Here is a 22,480-nt window from a genome sequence, read left to right as displayed (position 1 = left end):
TATTATGCCTGAACAGCACCTACTGTACCTAATCTGCTGAATATAGAATATACTGTGAAGTTGTTTACGCAATGCTGTTGCCCCAAGTTTTTACTTTTTTATGCACATGTACATTTGATTTGATGATGCTCTTTTCATTCTCTTTGTATGTACCTGTACACAAGATGTAACAATAAAGTACAACCTTGAACCTTGAACCTTGATTAAATGACAGACAGATATACTACTATGCAGAACATCATATAAACAGTTTAAAAACCAAAATATGTACAGTAAACAGTTGGGGGGGGGCTAGGTTAAGACTTTTACAGGGGCCAGCCTGAAGGTATATAGGCCTACTGTATATTCATTGTGAAAATAGCAGAGCTACAAGCTCACAACGCCTCGCAACATGAGCTTGTAGATCGGCTATTTTCACAGTTTTTGCGCCTTTCTTATATTATTTGAGAATTTGGCCAGTGTTTGACCAGTTTTTATGGTGTAGCTTGTTGATTCGTTTTGACTCAATAATTGTCTTTTTTCAATTAATACAAAAAAAATACATATATTAAAAAGATCTTTAAAGTCTTTACATTGTCACTTCACTCAGTTCACTGTCATCTGGTGACCCCCCCCCAAAAAAATCATGTGGGGACCCCCTGGGGATCCCGACCCACAGGTTGAAAACCACTGTCATAGAGTCAAAAATATAAAGGTTAAAGGCGAAAATTCCAACCGGAAGTATATAATGCGACGCGGCTGGCTGGCCCGCCCCTCCCTCCACCTTCTTCCTTGGCGTGTGTGTATTGTAAATACAGTAGAAAGGGGGGCTGTGTATGTAAATGCGTTGGAGCAGGGCCATATTCTGTGTGTGCTGGGTGGATCATCTACTACGTCTCCCGGAAGGTGTTCTGTGAGAGGAGGAGGAGACTGTGTGTGGCTTTAATGCCACGTTGATGGAGAGAGAGCAGAGTGAGAGTGGGGACGTGGAATTCAGTCCACTCTGTCTGTCTAGCAGCAGAGAGAGAGAGAGAGAGAGAGAGAGAGCGATCAGGAGTCCCCTTGTACTTTACAGCACAGATCTGGGGGAAAAAAACACAACAGCTTGCAAAGAGTGGAAGTTTTAATTTCCAGCTTGCAAAAGTCCGTTTCATGCACGCGTTCATGTGAAGAGAAGAGCGAGATCCACGAGAAGGTAAGCGGATTAAGTTGTCATTTAAAAGTAATGTTTTTTTTTTTACTGGATCTTGTAGTTTTTTTCCTGCTTGAATGAGGGCTAGTGTAAAGCCACGGCTAAAAGGGCTGTTATACTTCATCGGTGCAGCGGTGTCGCACGCCGGAAAATAGCCGATCTGCAAGCTCACCGCGCGTCGCAGATCGGCTGTTTTCCAGCTAAAGATAAAATAGCCTTTTTTAGCATAGCACGACTTGACTGCCTTGCCCCCCGTGTCTTCTTTAAGCGGACCATGTCCGGAGATATAAGCTGCAAAGCGACCGTTTGAATGGGAATGAATGACCACAAAACCGGTTAAATTGTCAGATGTGTGGTCTTGTTGATCTAAATGCCATTTTCTTAGCTTTGCTAGCTAAAAGCCCCTGTGTAAACACAAACAGACCCTTTTAGGCACACAGAGAGAGAGCCTGCTGGCTGCACAAGTGCACATACTGTACTTTGCACACATTGTACTCTTGTGTACATTTTTTACTTTAAATGTATGTCCCGATCGCTTATAATATTCGATCCCTTTTAGTCCCAATTGCTGCTATAAAGGCTTTACTTGTCTTTTCTTAAATTGATCCGTGTTATACCTATGTTATAGCCAGTGTTGTTACATATTGTCAACACAGTCTGCTGAGCGTGTCATTTGTCACTGCTTGTATGAGTGAGTGACGAAATAAAACCCTTCGAATTGACTCCATGCCAAGCTTATTATTATTGACCTTTTGGCTGGCACATTTTAACGTGCCACTTAAACATTTTTTTTAAACGCCAAATGGGATCTAATAGCAGTTGACAGAGAGTATGCTAAAAATGTCATTTTGTTTACATCGGCTTGACTTATTTGATTGCATAATGCTTTGACTTAGTGTTAGCTAGTAGCAGAAGGCCTTCTGCCTAGAAGCTTTGTTAATGTATTATTTATGAATTATAATGGCAATGGAAATCTTTTACGTGTAGACAGGGGGAACTATTGAACTTACTGAAGTGAAAGCTGTTGTTACCAATAACACATCCATGTTCCTTGGTTATGCAACAGCAAGCCCATCCCTCACCATACATTGCATAATTATGCAAAAACTCTCTCAACTTCTTAGTGTTTTATATTTACACACGTGCCTACTAGCCCATTTTGTGCCTCATACATAATATACAGGCAATCTGACAAGGTTTTTTGAATAATCATTTGTGCAGGTGTCATTACGCATGCGTGAACCCTACTGTCCCAGTTCTGGGGTGAACATTCGGCAAAAAATAACAGATCTACCAGCTTGTAGTTCTCCGGGCCTGTTTTGCCGAAGACATTTGGTATAGAGGGAACAAGTAGAGGGCCTAGGCCCTTGGAGGACCCCGGTAAACAAAGCATATTGTTGCTGTCGGATGGAAACCTGTTCCTGTTTTATTATTATATATATATAGTAAAAAATAGCTAGTCTACAAGCTAACAACGACTCGCATCGTGAGATGTTGTGAGCTTGTAGAGCTGCTATTTTCACTACTTTTGTGTGACACTTTGTATGATGAAGTATGGCATTATTTACGAAAAAAACATAAAAAGTTGAAGTATGGAGATATGAGGTTTCTGCCCAAAACAATATGGTTTAAGTGGTTAAAGAAAAAACAGAGGTTAAAAACACTTGGTGGAATCAAGAAATTTGACACATTTCTCTTTTATGATTACTTTATTAAAGCATTGTTTCTAATGTTCATTCTGAAATGTTATGGTTTTTATTTTTGTTTTTGCTATTCAGGATGAAACTGAAAGAGATCAGTCGCACAGCTATCCAGAGCTGGAGTCCGGCAAACCACCACCCAATTTACCTGGCAACAGGTATGAGTGTGATGATGCACAAACACAAGACCACTAACTCATGTTGACACCTGCTGCTTTCAGTTTGTTACACTTCAGGCACTAGTATGTGGTTGAACATTTAAACTCAAACTAGTCTTGTGTCCTACTCATACTTATCTGGATCACACAAGCCTGCATTTCTTTGAAAGACCTTTGAAAACATAAATAAGCCTGAAACTGAAATGATTTACTATGTCAACATATGCTATTTTGATGTCCAGAGCTGGAGACTTGGACTTGAGTCAGACCTCAATCACAAAGAATCAGGACTTAAGTTGTGACTTGTCTTGGACTTAAATGACGTTAGACCTGACTTGTACTTGCACCGAAAGACTTAACCACATTAACCCTGGTGTTTCTATTTTGGGCATGTCATTATAGGTTTAGTTATTCAGTCACTACAGGCCTGGGTGTGACATTAGTTTTTTTAATTACAAGTACATGGTGGAAAATATAGCATTGTGGCACTTTATAGACAATACACACACACACACACACACACACACACACACACACACACACACACACACACACACACACACACACACACACACAGACACACACACACACACACACACACACACACACACACACACACACACACACACACACACACACTGATCTCAGCTATGTAAGAAGCACACATCAGTGTTGAAATGAACTGGTGCCAAGTTTTTGTAATGGACAGTCAGTATTCAGAGACAAAAGACTTGCGTCTTGGCGTGCAACTTGCTTATGAAGACTTCACTTGTGTCGTGTGACTTGATCATGAAGATTTGGACTAGCACAGAAACACAGCTCTGGTCATTTCCAAAAAAAACAGTATAGAACCATTTGACCACATCATGCGCTGATGCTGGTCTGGCATTAACACATTTCAATGTCTTTTTTGCAGGAACATCAGCCAAGCAGTTGGATGCTTCCTTCAGCTCGAATGCCTCATTGGAGATCTTTGAGCTGGACTTGGCCGACCAGTCTCTGGACATGAAATCATGTGGCACATTCCCCACCTCTCAGAGGTACTTATCCAAAACATCAGTTTGACAGAAAAACAAGATGTATGAAATTGCGTTAGCATGAATGTCTAGAGCACTGTCTCTCACCGCTTGGTCCATTTGGTTCCATTTGTACACTCTCAGAGTTAAATAAACACCAAAGATTTTACACTGTAGATTGGGGTCCCAGAGTTGAGAAATGGTATTAAATGGGGTTCAGTGGGTCTCTTGAAAGGCGCTATATAAATGTAAGCTATTATTATGATCAAAATGGGGGTGCTTGAAATAAAAAGAAATTGTGAGAATCAGTGATCTAGAGTTTATATTTATATGCAATATATTATGACTCAGTGGTTAGCACGGTTCCCTCACAGCAAAAAGGTCCTGGATTTGAGCTCAACCGATGCCTTTCTGTGTGTGTTTTGCATGTTATCCTCATGTTCACTTGGGTTTCCTCCAACACCAAAACAAAACCATGCATGTTAGGAATGTGCTCCTGCGACTAGGCCTCTCACATTGTTTACTTAATCACCTGAACGCAATTATTTGAGATAATCACAGTTATTTTTTGCCTAGTCGTCAGAATCGTCTTCACTGATCTGTCGAAGAATGTCCATAAATATTTCGCGAGCTTGTAGAACGGCTATATCCGCTTTAAAAAAAATATCCGAAAGTATAACATTATTAAATATGTCCTATTTTGGCCATGCATTTCCTGAATGGACAAAATATTGAAGTTATTTGTCATATCTGTCCTGTGCAAGTTTTGTTTACAAAGGTTAAAAGCCAACCTTTATTTTGACCATTTATACTGTATGTTCCTATGTTCTTTTTTTTTTTTCACTTAAATTTTATTAAGTTTTCAAAAACAAAACACATAAAACAAAAAGACAAACAATAGACATCACATATGTTGCCAAACATCATCTTATATAATAATAAAATAAAATAGAATAGAAGGAGGGGTATGTTCCTATGTTCAATGCCAAAAACACAAATCGTTAATCGCAATTATTTTGTATGACAACCAACCGTCAAGTAAAACGTAATGATCGTGACAACCGGCCAGTTTCTTTTTTCCCCTTCGAATACGCCTATATGGGATCGCTTGAGGGTGCTTTGTAGGTGCAGCGATTTTCCAGCTGACACGCTGTGGTTGTCGGGCACATCAAACCAAGCGTCTCATAGTAGAACTAAACATGTCAGCACAAGGTAGAGCAGTGGTTCTGAAACATTTTGGGGATGAAACATGTATTTGGCCGCGGTTGCCCGTTTAAATAGATGTTGTGACAGGTACCCATATAAGAGAAGATTTGTGTGTGTTTATTTTTTTTATAGTTCGCATCACGACTTGCTTGCAGAAGTATAAAATAGGGTCAAAGTGGTCAAACTGTTCCTCATTTTGCCAGGGAACACCTAGACCCCGCAATGACCTCTGGGGGTCCCCTGACCCCATTGAGAATTACTGAGCTAGAGTACTTGCTCCGGGCGAAGGCAAGGCTCGTAGAGAGACCGGTCAGACCTGGTGGTCTGTTGTGTGTACGAACGTTAGATTGAATTTGTTGATGAGGGAAAATCTCGATGGATGTAATCCATCCAATCAGTCCATTATAAATGCAACCCAGCAGCGGTGCAACAATTAACCTAACTAATCTGGACGTACGTATGTATTGCAGTTCCTACTTGTGTTATCTTCCTTGTCGTGTGCAAAGTAAACGTTTTGCTCTTTTGCGCTCCCTTCAGATATCACAAGCTGGTGTGGGGTCCCCACGGAATGGAATCGGAGGGTCACCCATCCGGGGTCCTGATTGCGGGAGGCGAGAACGGTGACATCATCCTGTACGACCCGGCCAAGATCATGGCTGGTCAAAGTGACGCCATCATTTCCCAGAGTGACAAGCACACGGGGCCAGTGCGAGCTCTCGACGTCAACCCATTCCAGGTACCGTAGGCCAGTGACCTAATTTCAAGGACCCCCAGTTTGATATGCATTAGACCAGTGGTTTTCCACCCTTTTCACATCAAGGTCCATTATTTATTCGGCATTTGAGCCACGGACCACCGTTTGATTTAGACTCTCAGACCCAAGACTTAGAATATTTTGTTGTCGTTGGATAGGATTTTGTAACTTTTTGTAACTTTTGGAATCTTGAGAGCGTGAAATGACCAAATGGACCCTTACGGGTCCATTTGGTCATTCTACGCTCTCAAGATTCTCAAGGGTCCATTTGGTTACCAACTCTCCATCATTTAGCTGGGGACCACCTGGAACCCCCTCAAGGACCACCGGTGGTCCCCGGACCACTGGTTGAGAACCACTGCATTAGACTATGGCATGGACCCCCATTTGATATGATTTTTCAAAATCTCTCCATTCCCCATTCCAACACTTTAAAATCCTTAGTGTTTAGTTAACTCTGAGAGTGTACAAAAAACATTTGCACACTCTCAGAGTTTTAGACCTGTAAGGGTCCATTTGGACCCCCTGGCTATCCCTGGACCCGACGTTGAGAAACAGTACTGTATGCTCAATATTCATGAAATACTGGTGAAATGTACATTGTTTTGTTTACTTGTATATTGTTTGCTTGAATATTGCTGATTGGCATCCAAAACAATACAACTTTTGTTTTTCTCCCCTCTTTTATGTAGACAAATCTGATAGCATCGGGTGGAGATGAATCTGAAATCTATATCTGGGACATGAATAACTTTGGAGCTCCAATGACACCAGGACCTAAAACTCAGGTACAGTTCTATTTTTTAAAGCTATAAATGGATCCGTAACCCCCCTTGTATACCTGTCTGGGGCTGTCACAACCATGACTTTTTAGTCAACGATGAATTTTATTGTCATACAAGTAATTGTGATGAATGATTTCATTGTTTTTGGCATTGAATATTGGAATATATAAATAAATAAAGCTTTGTAAACAAAGATTGCACAGGGCAAATGCGGCAAAAACGTAAATGCTATATACAAAGACTTCTACTGAAATAATATGCTTTCTTTGCTATTTTTCGAAACCTTTGAAATTGTCTACCCTAAATGCCCAAAGTTGAAGGTGACAATGACTCATTGGAATATGACATTTCTGTAATTTTTTTCATGCAAATTATTTGCTATTACAGTAGCTCAAATTATTGCGATCAGGCGATTATGTAATAATGGACGGTGGATGTCGCAAGGTAACATCCGGACTTGAGTGACGCACCGTTGCTCCGATCCACACCACACTTGGCACAAACACTGTTCAGGGGTCTGCCGTGAGAATAGTCGCACCAGGCCAGGGGCCACGCTGTACAACCCAGCTTACTGCTGCCAGGGGCCACACGTTGTTGTCAAGGCACACTGTTGCTCCCATCAGCACCAAACTTGGCACAAACTCTGTTCAGGGGCCTGGCATGAAAATAGTCACACACAAAAAACTAAGTTGCACACATACGGGGCACTGCAGCAGTGTTAGAGCAGTGTTCAACACAGTGTTTTAACTCAGTGACCATTTCTCTGATCTGCACAATACAGGACTAGATTTGAACATGAATATTGATATTATGTTGTCCATGACTAATGGGCTGATGTCTACAGCACCGACTACTGGTTATAGCTGTCGACTAGTTGACTAATTGGTGAAACGTCTATATTGTGTGTGTGTGTGTGTGTGTGTGTGTGTGTGTGTGTGTGTGTGTGTGTGTGTGTGTGTGTGTGTGTGTGTGTGTGTGTGTGTGTGTTTGATCAGCCTCTGGAGGACATCAGCTGTGTGGGGTGGAACAGACAGGTCGCTCACATCCTGGCCTCGGCCAGCCCTGGTGGACGAGCCTCCGTCTGGGACCTGCGCAAGAACGACCTCATCATCAAAGTCAGCGACCACAGCAACAGAGTAGGTGTTGTTCAACTCCTCACCGTGCCTTAAAACAGTGTTGTGGAATTTTTTGTGGAACTCTTGTTAGCATAACCTTAGAAACAAAGACACAGGAAACCCGATCTTAACCCATTAAGACCTGAGGCCGATTCCACAAATGCCTTCTAAATCAGTAGTTCTCACACTTTCAAGATATTTAAAAAATGTAAAAAAATAGCAAGCTTGTATATCTGCTATTTTTGAATAGCCAACGCAAAAACCTAAAATAACACAGATGCTTTCCCGGTTTTAATGGGTTAAAGCATGAATGGTTGTATTAATTGTAGCAACGATTAATACAACACTTACACTGGCACAAACTACCCTCAAGTGATTCCTGTTTGTCATAAAAATGCTTCTCACAACCAGCCCCTTATATTTTCTAAAACCCCCACGTGACATTCTTTCTCTCTGTATGTTCTGATTCTATTCATGAACCTACATAACTGCTCTGACACCTGTTTGTACTGACAGGAACACATGGTAGTAGTAAACTTAGCAGCCTGGGTCAGAGGTGTAGGTCACAGCTTAATAAACTAAGTTTACCTCTCCAATACAACTACACACTGGTTACTCTGGGTGAATTCAATTATTATAATAATAATAGTTAAATTTAATAAGTTAATATTTTGTACATAGCTGGTTTCTGGCCGACAGCAGAGATATATAGGAACCGTTAAAGGTAACCGTTTAGGAATCGTAAAGCGTTAAAAGGGAATTGTTAAGGAACCGGAATTGTTCAAATCTTAAAGGATCCCAACCTTAATGAAGAATCATTTGTATTCTTCTCATACAAATGTTTTGTGTATGTGTTCTTTTCTGATGTAGTTATAGATTCCTGTCATGCACCAAAATAGCCTGTCTTCAAATGTCTCTTGGAGCAGTATATTCTGTTGAGGCAAAGTACTTATGCCTGCCATTATCTACAGTATATGATATGAAGCAGGTGCGCCTCCTCTCTGTTTGCCTTTTGTTTGGCCGTGGGGGCTCAGCAGTTCAAAATGTTCAAAATGTTGAGCTTGCTCTGCTGAAGGCTACACGCTGAAACGCCTTAGTTGGAGGATTCAACTGAACTAACCGGTCTTGCGTCTTTTATTTTGGAAGTGCCGTTTTTTTCCACCCTAGGAGAGTCTTTATTTGAATACTCAATGCTTATGACTGTTTGTTTGTGCTGTGGGATTTGTTCAGATGCATTGCTCTGGGCTGGCGTGGAACCCGGAGGTGGCCACTCAGCTGGTCCTGGCCTCCGAGGACGACCGAATGCCCGTCATCCAGATGTGGGACTTGCGATTCGCCACCTCCCCTCTCAAGATTTTCGAGAACCACACACGGTAAAGCAGTTCACAGTGGATGTTAGGAGGATGTGCAGCATTGGTTCTCAAAGTGGGGTCCTTTGGGGGTACCAGCGGGTCCCCAGCAAAATTTGTTAATAAACTGTCACAATCATTTTAACCCCTTTATACATATTTTATACTTTTGGCTATTCAAAAATTGCAGATCTACAAGCTCATAGCGCGGCGCCGAGTGCCACGCTATGAGCTTGTAGATCTGCTATTTTTGAAAAATCGTGAAAATTTGTGCAAATCTTTTTTTTAGAAGGCAAACATTTTTAACAAAAATCTTTGCTTCTGGGGGTCCCTGGCACAACACATTTTCAGATGGGGGTCAATTTGGGGGTCCTTGACACGAAAACGTTTGAGAACCACTGATGTACAGGCTCTATTGGCTTGATGTATGTTTATAAGGGCACGCTATTCTTAGAACTAGAAATGTTTTGGAGATGCACGGTACTTAGGTACATAATCAAAGTAAAACTGTGTTGATTGATTGATTAATTGATTGAATACTTGAATACGTTTGTTAACAGTACAGGTAGTACAGTCAAAGGTTATGCGAAAAGGATAACACAAAAAGCCCCGGTGGGCTCGTTTCAATTGTGGTCCATTGCACTCAATTAATCAGTAATACATATAATACCGGTACGTACAATACATATTGGTAGAAAACTCAGTAGCATCAACAGGTATATTTACAGGGAAAGGAGGGGGGGACACCACAGTGAAGACTACTTTGGAAACCTCATAATGTCCAAAAACTGTTACTTTTGGGGAATTCATATTCAAAAATAGCCGATCTGCAAGCTCAAAATGTGGCTATTTTTGCTACTTTTGTGTGACACTGTAGTATGACGAAGTAGGGCATTCCTTTACGGGGAAAAAAACATAAAAAGTTATGGATATAAGAGGTTTCTGTGTTGTTGTTTCTCCAGGGGGGTCCTATCCATCGCATGGAGTTTGGCGGACCCAGAGCTGCTCCTGAGTTGTGGGAAGGACAGCAGAATTCTTTGCTGGAATCCTAACACAGCTGAGGTAAATATCAGGACATTTTAATATTTACATCAACCACAGGTCCTTCATTCAATAATTCAGTGTGTGGACTACCAATTACAAATACACTGCAAAAGCCAAACCCACTGTCCGGAGGTCATTTTACACAAGACACACCAGGAGCATGAAAATGTGAATCAGAATATGTATTTATTTGCAGTGTGGAATCTGAGAAAAAATCGGCCTGGTTTTGAATACGAATTCACATTCTGTGTGGATGCACTCGTCACACGAAATAAATATTTGGCCACACAAACCTGATTCTGGGCATGTCATAGTAGGCCAACATTTGCCGACAATAGGCTCACGATGCGTCGCAACGTAACGTGGACCAACTACAGCCCCTAGTTCGATGAAGGATATCGTCGATGTCGGGCAGAAACCTCCTATTTCAGTATTCTAACTTTTTGTGTTTTTTCGTAAATCAACGCCCACTTGATCATACTACAGCCGTACAGCGTCACACAAAAGCATCAAAAGTAGCAGATCCGTAAGCTCGATATGTGGCGCGAAGCGACGCGCTTTGAGCTTGTGGATCTGCTACTTTTGCTATATTTTTATTTGAATCCTGAACAGTAACAGTTTTGGACACAATGAGGTTTCCATTCCACCCCGACTGAGACGATATTGGGTTTCCACTGCAAAAGGAAGAGTGTTTGTTTGCACCTCCTTGACTGACTTCATTGTTTTTCTCTCCAGGTGATATACGAGTTACCCACCAGTACTCAGTGGTGCTTTGACATCCAGTGGTGTCCCAGGAACCCTGCCGTGCTGTCCGCCGCTGCCTTCGACGGACACATCGGCGTCTACTCCATCATGGGGGGTAATAACAATGCACAGAACCAGAGGGATGCTGACCAGGTAAGGCAGGGGGTGTCCAAACGTCTTTCTTTTTTTTTTTAACCCATTCAATCCGGGAACGCATCTTTGTCATTTTAGATCTCTTTGGCTATTCAAAAATAGCAGATATATAGTTGTAGATCTGCTATTTTTGAAAATGTGTGCAAATCTGTGAATATATATTTTTTTATTTAAAGCGAACATTTGTAAAATATTTTGTTCCAGGGACCGCCAGCAGCAAAGATCTGAGTTAAATATTTTCGCTTTAAAAATATATATATTCAAAGATTTGCACAAATGTTCACGATTTTTCAATTTTTTTTTGCAGATCTACTTGTATATCTGCTATTTTTGAATAGCCAAAGAAATCTAAAATGACACAGATGCGTTCCCGGATTGAATGGGTTAAAGGTGGCCATATTTGAAAACATGAAAATCAAGCTGTGTAAAGGGCTTTTCAGAACGGAAGTGACTGGAGCGCATTGTAATTCATTTATCATTCATTTATTTTTGGCAAAGGGATTTTGGTGGAGACAAAAGGAAAGTACAGTTGTAACTCAAGTCCAGTTCTCTCAGACTAGAGGGGTTTAAGTGGTTTAATAACGCTGTATAAAGTGTGTCTGATTCTCTCCGGTCTCTGGGTGATGCGTTGCAGATCAGCAACTCATTCGGGAACATGGATCCGTTCGGGACGGGACAGACACTGCCCCCCCTGCAGCTGCCCCAGACCACTGCACTCCCAGCTACTATCAAGCCTCTGAAGAAGCCTCCCAAGTGGATCCGCAGACCTGTGGGCGCCTCGTTTGCTGTACGTTGAGACAGCATTTCTGTATTATTGTAATTAGGGCTGTAACTATCAATTATTATTATATACTATTTTTGACTAATCGAATAATCGATTAAGCATGACGGTGTCGTGCAAGAATAGTGAGAAAAAAAACTGATCTACAAGCTCACAACGTTTGGGATGCGACACGTTGTGAGCTTATGAGCTTTCACTATTTAAAAGATTCTTTTTAAACATTTTTGGAGACTTTTCACCTTTAATGACATGACAGAGGGATTGATTATTAATGGATTATTTTATTAACTTATCAATTCTCAATGTCTTTTTTTAAATAATCAATTAAGACAATTACTTTGATTAACTGTTGCACCCTTATTATTATTATTATTATTATTATTATTATTATTATTATTATTATTATTATTATTATTATTATTATTACACTTATATACTATTATTATTATTTTAGTTTTAACCAGTTTTAAGCATCCGTATTGTGGGGGAAAGCTTTTGCTATTTGCTATTTTCTGTGAAAGTTTTACCCACAATAACAGAAAAACTGAAAAGACACTAGCGTGGAGACCTGAGGGACTCTGCTCAACCATAATGGGGTTTAAGTGGTTTAAAGGGATAGTTCACCCCCAAAATAACTTCTATCATTACTCACCCCATGGAGCCTTGAATCTTGAATTCATGGAGATTTGTTTTGTTTTTGTCGTCTTAAGCCATACATTTTATGACTGGCGGAGTCTACGGTAGGAGACTCAAAGAGTCTCCATTGAGTCTCCGCCAGTCGTAAAAGTATTGGCTTCGGAATGCGACAAAAACAAAAAAAATCTCTATGAATTCCAGGCTTCATGGGGTATGTAATTGATAGACAACAAGTAATTTTTTGGGTGAACTATCAGTTTAACAAACACTTTGGTTTCTTTCTCTGCTAGTTTGGTGGGAAGCTGGTTTCGCTGGACAACGTGAAGGCCGGCCCTCAGCAGCCCGCTACGCCTGTAGTGCATGTCAGCCAGGTGGTGACGGAAACGGCCCTGTTGGAGCGCTCCAGCAAGCTGCAGGCCACCCTGTCTGCGGGGGACTTTGACCACTTCTGCCAGACTAAGATTGACGCGGCGCAAAATGAGTTCGAAAAGACTGTGTGGTCATTCCTTAAGGTATGACGTTTACCTAAGCTGTGATGAAGAAAAACGTATTTATATTTTATACTTAAAATGTACAATTTAGGCATTTAGCAGATGCTCTGAATAAGAGCGACTTACATTAAAGGGATAGTTCACCCTATCTATCGATTAGTCACCCCATGGAGACTTGAATTTATGGATATTTTTGGGTTATTATCGCATTCCTAAGCCAATAATTTGATGACCAGTGGACCGGTAGGCAGCGGTTCCGGTAGGAGATACAAAGGAGACTTTGTGTCTCCTACCGGAACCGCTGCCGGTCATCAAATGATTGGCTTAGGAATACGACAAAAACTATCCATGAATTCCAAGTCTCCATGGGGTGACTAATCGATAGAAAAAAAAGTCATTTTGGGGGTGAACTATCCCTTTAAGCAAGATAAACGCATACATCAAATGCAGAGAGACATTGTATGGCCTCAGTAAACTAGGATCACAGGTAAACCAAGAACCTAGCGTCGGTCCAAACAAAATCCTATCTTAAAATTGGCTAGAGGGTGACCATTGCCCTGATCAGTGCAATTTAGGACTGGATTTGAAGGCCTGAAAATCTAGTACTATACAAACAATAATCTGTACATTTAAACTATAGGATACCAGGTAAACAATGAACCTAGCATCTGTCTCTGTATGCGTGTTATGTGGCGAAAAATAACCGACCTAACAAGCTCACAACGCGTAGCAATGTGATGTGTTGAGCTTGTAGATCAGCTATTTTTTAAAGTTTTCTGTAGATTTTCACCAATAATGACATGATAATGATAAGTGGTTAAAGGTGCAGGAAGTGATATTTGTTTGTTGAAGTAAGTGTGACAGTAATCGTTGCTATAGTAACAGGGGTCTCCCAATCTCAGCTCTTTCATAAACGGATCCTACTTTTTCAGGTCAGGATACCAATTTGATCCAATCAGGAGTGAGAACTCATACACGATACAGGATAAACATGTGAAATTGGAAGTGATGAAACAAAGAAGCGAGAGCAGGCAAATTTGAAATTGGAGCACTATAAAATTTACGCCGATTAATGGGGTACTCTCTCCTGATTGGATGAAATTGACACCGGAATCTTTTTTCTCCTGTTTATTAAAGAGCTGGAGAGACGGGGGAGACCCTGGTTACCCTGGTTACTAAACAAACACTGTTTTAACAAAACACTTTTTGTTTTAACAAAATACTGTTGTTTTTGTGACTGTTTTGTTTGCCAGGTTAACTTCGATAACGATGTCCGTGAAAAGTACCTGGAGCTTTTGGGTTACAAGAAAGAGGAACTCGCTTTAAAGGTGAGTTCTATGAGTTAGACCAGTGTCTATCAACCTTTTTTGTGCCAAGGCACACCTGGCATAGCCAAAAAACCTAGATATACGGTATATATATATATATATATAATTATATATATATATATATATATATATATATATACGGTATATCTATATACACACACTAGGGGTGTGCCGATTATTTCTAATTTCACGAAACGATACGATAAGATATTGGGCACACAACTTCAATACGATTTCGATACGATACGATACGCACTTTTTTATCATGAAAATATATGGGGGAGAAAAAAAGCAAATGCAAACAAATATTTCTGTTTTTGCATTATTCAGACATGCAAACTTGTAGCTTTTCAGCTTCCACTAGCCGTTTTGAATCCAAATAGGGCAATAGTGTGACACCAGACCCGAAAAAAAACAGCATTTTGTCACCCTTTTCACCTCGGGGCTGTTTGCATGCCTGATTATTATTATTGTTAAAAATAAAAAATAAAAATAAAAGTTTTTTTTTTTCAAAATGATATTTTTTCAAACCTTCTTCAAACGGCGCGGCACACCTCAGCAGTAGCCCCGGCCCAAAATTGGGACGTTTGCCAGGGTTGATATACACTGAGTTAGACAACAACCTTCAAAGGTTCCAACTTCCCATGTATTAGACTTTGAAACCCTTTACTCCCAAACAAGATGTCTCTGATTGGCTGAATTGCCATGCTCTGTAGAGGATGAACTCCTGCTACCTAACTCCTAACTTTGAGCCTGTTCTCAAGCGCCACCCTCAGGCCAAAATGTCAACTTTATGCAAAAGATATTTCATCATGATTGAATAAGCAAATTATTTTGTTCAACCCATGGCCATTTCTCTAGCACCCCCGTCAGTGATTATACAATAGACATTGCCTCCCACATGCAATTCTACCACTAATGATTGAATTTCCATTTTTGTTCACATTAGTGAGATTGTGGGGATCTCTAACTGTGACAATTTTTTCTTCTTCACAGATTTCAGCAGCACTGGAGGAAAAGACCACTCAACCAGTGGAACCAGTGGAGCCAGTGGAGGTAAGAGTTCTCAGCTTGTCTGGGAGTTTAAAGACTGATTTAAGCTTGGTCGTGCATTGTGTCTTGCACCGAAAATGGCAGATCTACAAGCTCACAACACGGCATGCTGCGACGCATTGCGACACGTCTCTCTCTCTCTCTCTCTCAGTGTGTTGCGTTGCGCCACGTTGTAAGCTTTGTTGATGGCTGTTTTCGGTGAAGAGATTTAGTGTAGAGGGTTAAAACAGCCTACCAAGTACAGAACCAACTCTGGTCAAGTTTAGAAGGTTTTAAGTCATTTGCACTCACAAATGTAACAGTTTCTTTGTCCTTTGTTCTCACTCAATCTCCAGCCTTTACCAGTGGCGGAACTCACGGCTCCAGCCAATCTGCAACTTCTAGAAGACTCTGGTCTTCTCCCGTCTGTTAATGACTCCCCAGCAGCAGTGTTTGACCTGATTGCTCAAGCAAATGTCCAGCCAGAAGAGGCCCAGCTCAATGACAGCCCCCATCCAGCCTCTGACCTTGTAGAAGAGGAGGTGGTGTCCACAGAACCAGAGCCAAGTGCTGAGCTGCTCCTCCCAGGGGAGGAGATGGACATCCCCTTGGAGGAGGTACTGTTCTTCTGTAACTCTAGGCCAGTGATACCCAGCCTGTGGGCTGTGAGGGTATTGCAATTGGGCCCCCAAATAATTGGCAAAACACTTAAGATTTTATTGATTACTAAAACCTACTCCGGGGAACAAAAGTGATTTCGGAACTGCTAAAGAAGCTTTTAAGAAAGAAACTCCACTGGTGCTGCCAGTGCTGTGGCAGCTCAAGAGATAGTAAGGTGTGGAAAGCCCTTGACATACAGTGAATACATTAAGGAAAATTATTAATTACTTAATTAAACTTTTTACACATGAATGCATGCTCGTTTAGACCTTATTAGTAGTTACTATTTTAGACTTATTAAGCTGTGTTACTTTCATATTAGGCTCCAGACAGAATTATTATTTAATTTTGGGCCAATAATGGCTCTTTTGATCGTAAAGGTTGTCTACCCCTGATGCAACTCCAAATATCTTCAATAGTTGCTCCATTGATTAACATCATAAATGCAATGGGTAAGTTTGTTGTTTCTTTCTGTGGTGTTTCAGGAAGCGATTGCATCAGTAGTAGAGGAGCCCAGCAGTGCAGAAGAGCCCCCAGCCCTGGTGGAAGAACCTGCTGTGATACCAGCCCCGGTGGAAGAACCTGCCGACATACCAGCCCTGGTGGAAGAACCTCCTGAGATACCAGCCCTGGTTGAGGGAACATCTGAGGTTCCGGCCTTGGTTCAGGTCCCATCCCTGTTTGAAGGATCTGCTGAGATACCAGACCTGTTTGGGGGATCTGCTGCTTTCCCAGCCCTGATTGAGGGATCTGCTGATTTCCCTGCCTTGATTGAGGGAACTGCTGATTTCCCAGCCCTTATTGAGGGATCTGCTGCTTTCCCAGCCCTGATTGAGGGATCTGCTGATTTCCCTGCCTTGATTGAGGGATCTGCTGATTTCCCAGCCCTTATTGAGGGATCTGCTGCTTTCCCAGCCCTGATTGAGGGATCTGCTGATTTCCCAGCCCTGATTGAGGGATCTGCTGATTTCCCAGCCCTGATTGAGGGATCTACTGGTTTCCCAGCCCTGATTGAGGGATCTGCTGATTTCCCAGCCCTGGTTGAGGGCTCTGCTGCTTTCCCAGCCCTGATTGAGGGATCTACTGGTTTCCCAGGCCTGATTGAGGGATCTGCTGTGTTCCCAGACCTCATTGAGGGATCTGCTGAGTTCCCAGCCTTTGCTGAGGTTCCATTCTTGACTCAGGAACCTACTATGGTTCCAGCCTTAACTGTGGAGCCTGCTATGATTCCAACCTTGGTTGAGGAGTCTGTTGAGGTTCCAGCCTTGGTTGAGGAACCTGCTATGGTTCCTGTCTTGACTGAGGAACTTGCTATGGTTCCTGTCTTGACTGAGGAACCTGCTATTGTTCCTGTCTTGACTGAGGAACCTGCCATGGTTCCTGTCTTGACTGAAGAACCTGCTATGATTCCGGACTTGGTTGAGGAACCTTTTGAGGTTCCAGCCTTGGTTGAGGAACCTGTTGAGGTTCGAGCCCCAGCCACTACAGAATTGACCACCCCTCTCCGCATCAGCCAAGGTAACAGTCGTTTTCGATGATTCATAAAAATGTACGAAATGTTCTGATGTAGATATTAAAGGATAGGTACTAGTGATGAGCGGGCCGACCCGTAACCCGCGGGTCAACCCGCGGCACGGGTGGTCGAGTCAGGATTTCAGAGGCAATTATGCGGGCTGCGGGTGAGCGGGTCAGCCGCTCTCACACGCAAAAAAAATAAAACTATTTTGAACAACATGCTTGTTTATTTAGCCCATGACAATGTTGTGCTACTGTAGATATTTAAAGCGACTTTGGGTACTTAAAAGAGCGCTATATAAATCTGAGCTATTATGATGATGATTTTCTTTTTTTTCCCACCGCGGGTCGCTGGGCGGGTTGAGCCATAGATTTATATATGGGTTCGCGGGGCGGGGCGGGTTGGGTTCCGGGGCGGGGCGGGGCGGGTCATGAAAAAACCTGACCCGCACATCACTAATAGGTACGCTGTTTTTCAACCCAGAGCTTATTAAAGTGTTGATTCCCATAATGTATAATTGTGCACAGCACAACCACAATGAGCATTAGCACTGAGATATTTACTACTCTGCTGCATCTTCTCAATGAACTTAACCACACAAATGATAGCATTGATATTCTGGGGCAAACATTCGGCCAAAATTCCAAATGTACAGGATCATGTTGTGAGCTTACAGATCGGCTACAGTATATTCAGAGAAACTAAGCCCTCATTCTCAACAGAAGCTGTCACCAGAAGATGTTCACAGGCTAATTCTTCTCCAATTAGCTTGTTTTTTTGTTTGGATAATGTCTTCTTGAAGCTTACCTGTGAAAATCCTGGTACTTCATTGCACTCTTGCATATCTCCAAAGCATTAATACCTGTATAAAGTTTTACAATTAAAACTTAAAGTCAATGAGAAAGTATGCGAGGACATTGATTGAAACAAAACAAATGCTTCCCCCGTAACTCGACGCCACTGTGCGTCTGGTCAATGGGGAAGTCACTGGCAGACTGAACAGAAAGGTTTTTTTCTGAGGATTTAAACCACACCGTGGGACGTGTGGACAGGGAATTATGATCTACTGGTATACCCTGAGAAGAATTACGTCCTATTATGTCCTAATTCGTCTAAGTTATTCATTACATTGACCAAAACAACAGTACTTGAACAATTACCGTCATCAAATTACCCCCAAAATGTAATTGGGTGATCTAGAGACCACTGCCCTTCCTTCATGAAAGTTTCAAGTCATTCTGTGCAGCCATTGTCCTATAAAGTTGCTACCAAATAAATAGACAGACCAATGCTTAATGTATGTTCCGTCATACGAAAGTCTCACAATCTGAAAATAACAGATGTATAATACATCTGCTATTTTCGTATAAATCATGTACATTTTTTGTATAAATCAGGCATAACAACTTACACCCTATATATTTATTTGATATGGGTCCCCCAGGGGTCTATACTTGGTCCCGTACTTTTTTCCCTCTACACCAAATCTCTTTGCCGAAAATAGCAGCTCTAAAAGGCTGTGAAGCTTGTAGATCTGCTATTGGAATGTGTTTCCCATGCAGATGTGGATGATAATGAATGTGTTTCCCATGCAGATGTGGACGGGCTCATCACGCAGGCCTTGCTAACCGGAGACTTTGCGGGAGCTGTTGAGCTGTGTCTCCATGACAACCGCATGGCAGACAGCATCATCCTGGCCATAGCAGGAGGCACAGAGCTGCTGGAGAAGACCCAGAGGAAGTACTTCACCAAGACCACCAGCAAACTGACCAAGGTGACGTGATTATTGAGCAGTGGTCCTCAAACCTTATTTTAACCCTGTAAGACCCGAGGCCTATTCTACAAATGTTTGCTAAATCCTAACAGCTTTTGAAAAAAATGTATGTAGCTATATATCAGTGGCTCTCAAACTTTTTCATGTCAAGGACCACCCAAAATGATATGTATTTTGCCGCGTCAAAATATTTTGTTCCAGGGACCCCCCAGAAGCAAAGATTTGAGTCACAAATGTTTGCTTAAAAATATATATATATTCAAAGATTTGCTAAAATGTTAAAGATTTTTCAAAAATAGGCGCTATAAGCTTGTAGATCTGCTATTTTTGAATAGCCAAAGAAATCTAAAATGACACGGATGCGTTCTCGGTCTTAAGGATTAAGGACCCCATGTTTGCGATACCGATTCCGATACCCATAAAAAAGAATCTAGAACAGTGGCTCTCAATGTGAGGTCCAGGGACTCTCTGGGTTCCTTGAGGGGGTTCCAAATGGACCCTTACAGGTATGTAACTCGTGAGAGCGTACAGATGGAACCAAATGGACCCATACAGGTCTGTAACGGGTCCATTTGGTTCCATTTGTACTCTCTCAGAGTTATGGGGGTCCTTGAAATAAAAAGTTTGAGAACCACTGATCTAGGAATAAATACAAATGCAGTGCAGCTACAAGTTAGTAAAATAATAATGTAAATAGTACAGTAAAGGTATAAAACATTAGTGCAACATCAACTGAAGCATTCAAAATACAAAATAATTGATGACTGTAAATGACATATCATCATGTGATGAATTACACGGTATCGGAATGGCATAGACTGACATACTCGCCGATACCGATACCAGCCTTTCAGGCAGTATCGGCAGCTTTTCCGATACGGTTATTGGTATCCGGAACAACTCTAATAACTAACAGCAGTTACTATGAAACTATACAGAGAAATGTAATAATATTCTATCATATGACTGTCTTGCAGCTGATCAGTGCGGTGGTGCTGAAAGACTGGAACGACATCCTACAGACATGTGACCTGAGGAGCTGGAAGGAGGCTCTGGCTGCTGTCATGACCTACTCTCACCCGGACGAATTCTGCACCCTCTGCAGTTAGTACACTAATATAACCTATTCCTATTGGCCCATACTATACTAAGTATACTACTAAGTATATAGTATAAGTTCCTGCTTAAAAAATAAAAAATAAATAGCAGATGTACAAGCTTGCAGCGTGGCGCGGCTGTGAGCTTGTATATCTTCTGTTTTTGAATAGCCAACGCAAAACAAATCTAAAACGACACAGTTGCTCTCCCGGTTTTAATGGGTTAAAATACCATGACGTTTTTTAACACAGCAACGACTTGCTCCCTGTCACTATGCTTGTATAATGTGTCTGTCTCTTCAACTTAGACGTTCTTGGTGGAAGGCTAGAGACGGCAGCAGACAGCCAGCTGCAGATCCAAGCCTGTCTGTGCTACATCTGCGCCGGCAACGTGGAGAAACTGGTGTCCTGCTGGACCAAAGCACAGAACGGACACTGCCCGCTTTCTCTCCAGGTGTGTGCCATAGTCCAGTGGTTCTCAAAGTGGGATCTGTATCAGCAGAATTTGTTAATATAGCATCAAAATCAGTTTAACCACTTTAACCCTAAATGCATCGGTTTTTGAAAACAGCCCGTATCGCGATGCGTTGTGAGCTTGTTTATCTGTTAATGAAACATTTTAACAACAATAATCTTGAATCTGGTTCTCTGGCACAAAATATTTTCAGATGGGGGTCCGTGGACAGATATATATATATATATATTCATTTGGGGGTCCTTGACATGGAAAAGTTTGAGAACCACTGCTTCAGTCCCTTTTAACCACATGAACCCTAGCATCCATAATATTTCGTGCATGTCATAATAGACACATTCATTTGGTGTAGAGGGAAAACAAAGCACGGTGCCCAAGTAACAGACCCAGCATGTTTCTGTGTAATTATGGCATTTGCTTGTATTTTTTTGTTTGTTTGGTTGTCAAGCTAATGAAGCACACTGTGCTCTTTTGTAGGAGCTGGTTGAGAAGGTGGAGGTGCTGCGGCGTGCAGTAGAGCGGACCCAGGGCTCCTGCTCCTCTGCCATGGGGATCCCGCTGGGGGACACGCTGAGCCGCTACGCCAGCTTACTGGCCTCTCAGGGCAGCCTGACCACCGCCATCGCCTACCTGCCTGAAAACTCTGACCAGGTACGTAAGCCGTCGCTCATGTTGTTGCTGCTAACAAAGTCCAAATAACGTGATTTATCCTCCTGTAATGCCGGTGTCACGCGTCAAAAATGGCCAGTCTACAAACTCGTTTTTAGCTTGTAGTCTGGCTACTTTGCGCCGACGTACGACTCATGCCAACCTTGCACCAAATGACTTAAAGGGATTTCACTGTTGCAGACACGTTTTCAATGTAGGGATAAAATCGCGAGAGTTGTGCTAGAGTTGCGGGCTTATCTCGATCTAAAGTGATCCACGTCCGTTTCCAGGCAGTCAATTGTTATATATAGTTTATTTGGCGAATAATAATTTTGCTTATGAGCTGAACACTGAGAAAGGCTTCTGGCAGATTTAACTGCATTTGTTAAATTCACATAATTTTACATCATCTGCTCTATGCAAAATGTTATAGTCTGTACTATGACAAATTGCCTTTAGATGTGAGAGGGTGTCAGATTTCAAACCCTTTTCAAAGTCTTCTAGTTTATGGCAGAGGTGATTACATTTTAGTCTTTTAAAAGTATTTTTAAAATCTATTCATAACTTCTAGTGCAGTCAGTGTTTTCATAAATGGGCGCATGTCTCCTCCCAGTGGTACACAGTGGTACTACAAGAATTACGTGAGAAATAATGGAAAATGGAAAAAAGTATTTTACTGTTATGTTTAAGCATAACACATTGACAAACTTTGTGTGGACCTGCTGATCTATAAAGCGTTAAACCAAATTAAATCAAACTAAGTCAAAACTGTCATTGAATAGAAAGTAATACATATTGACATAAATAATTAACTGACTGAAATGCAATGAATAAATACATTTTCTCA

At 41.6% G+C, this 22,480-nt stretch overlaps 1 protein-coding gene across 6 annotated transcripts in view; it reads left to right on the top strand.

Moving 5' to 3' along the window:
* Positions 1–913: 913 nt before the first annotated feature.
* Positions 914–22,480, top strand: part of sec31a (SEC31 homolog A, COPII coat complex component) — a 33,593-nt gene continuing 12,026 nt past the window's right edge. For 5 of the 6 annotated variants that reach the window (XM_080419505.1, XM_080419504.1, XM_080419502.1 and 2 more), the window contains exons 1-19: positions 914–1,174; positions 2,950–3,029; positions 3,946–4,069; positions 5,789–5,987; positions 6,698–6,793; positions 7,786–7,926; positions 9,136–9,278; positions 10,217–10,316; positions 11,034–11,195; positions 11,830–11,982; positions 12,903–13,124; positions 14,357–14,431; positions 15,428–15,487; positions 15,820–16,080; positions 16,609–17,641; positions 19,235–19,413; positions 20,391–20,517; positions 20,819–20,964; positions 21,463–21,636. In XM_080419505.1, the coding sequence (XP_080275631.1) occupies positions 2,951–3,029; positions 3,946–4,069; positions 5,789–5,987; positions 6,698–6,793; positions 7,786–7,926; positions 9,136–9,278; positions 10,217–10,316; positions 11,034–11,195; positions 11,830–11,982; positions 12,903–13,124; positions 14,357–14,431; positions 15,428–15,487; positions 15,820–16,080; positions 16,609–17,641; positions 19,235–19,413; positions 20,391–20,517; positions 20,819–20,964; positions 21,463–21,636 (3,474 nt within the window). In that variant the 5' untranslated portion in view covers positions 914–1,174; position 2,950. The remainder of the gene's footprint in view (positions 1,175–2,949; positions 3,030–3,945; positions 4,070–5,788; positions 5,988–6,697; positions 6,794–7,785; positions 7,927–9,135; positions 9,279–10,216; positions 10,317–11,033; positions 11,196–11,829; positions 11,983–12,902; positions 13,125–14,356; positions 14,432–15,427; positions 15,488–15,819; positions 16,081–16,608; positions 17,642–19,234; positions 19,414–20,390; positions 20,518–20,818; positions 20,965–21,462; positions 21,637–22,480) is intronic. The other variant, XM_080419506.1, reaches the window with a different exon arrangement.

The sequence above is a fragment of the Gymnoscopelus braueri genome (genome assembly GCF_963280865.1).
Source record: "Gymnoscopelus braueri genome assembly, chromosome: 22".
NCBI lineage: Eukaryota > Metazoa > Chordata > Actinopteri > Myctophiformes > Myctophidae > Gymnoscopelus > Gymnoscopelus braueri.
This window is presented reverse-complemented; position numbering and strand designations above follow the sequence as displayed.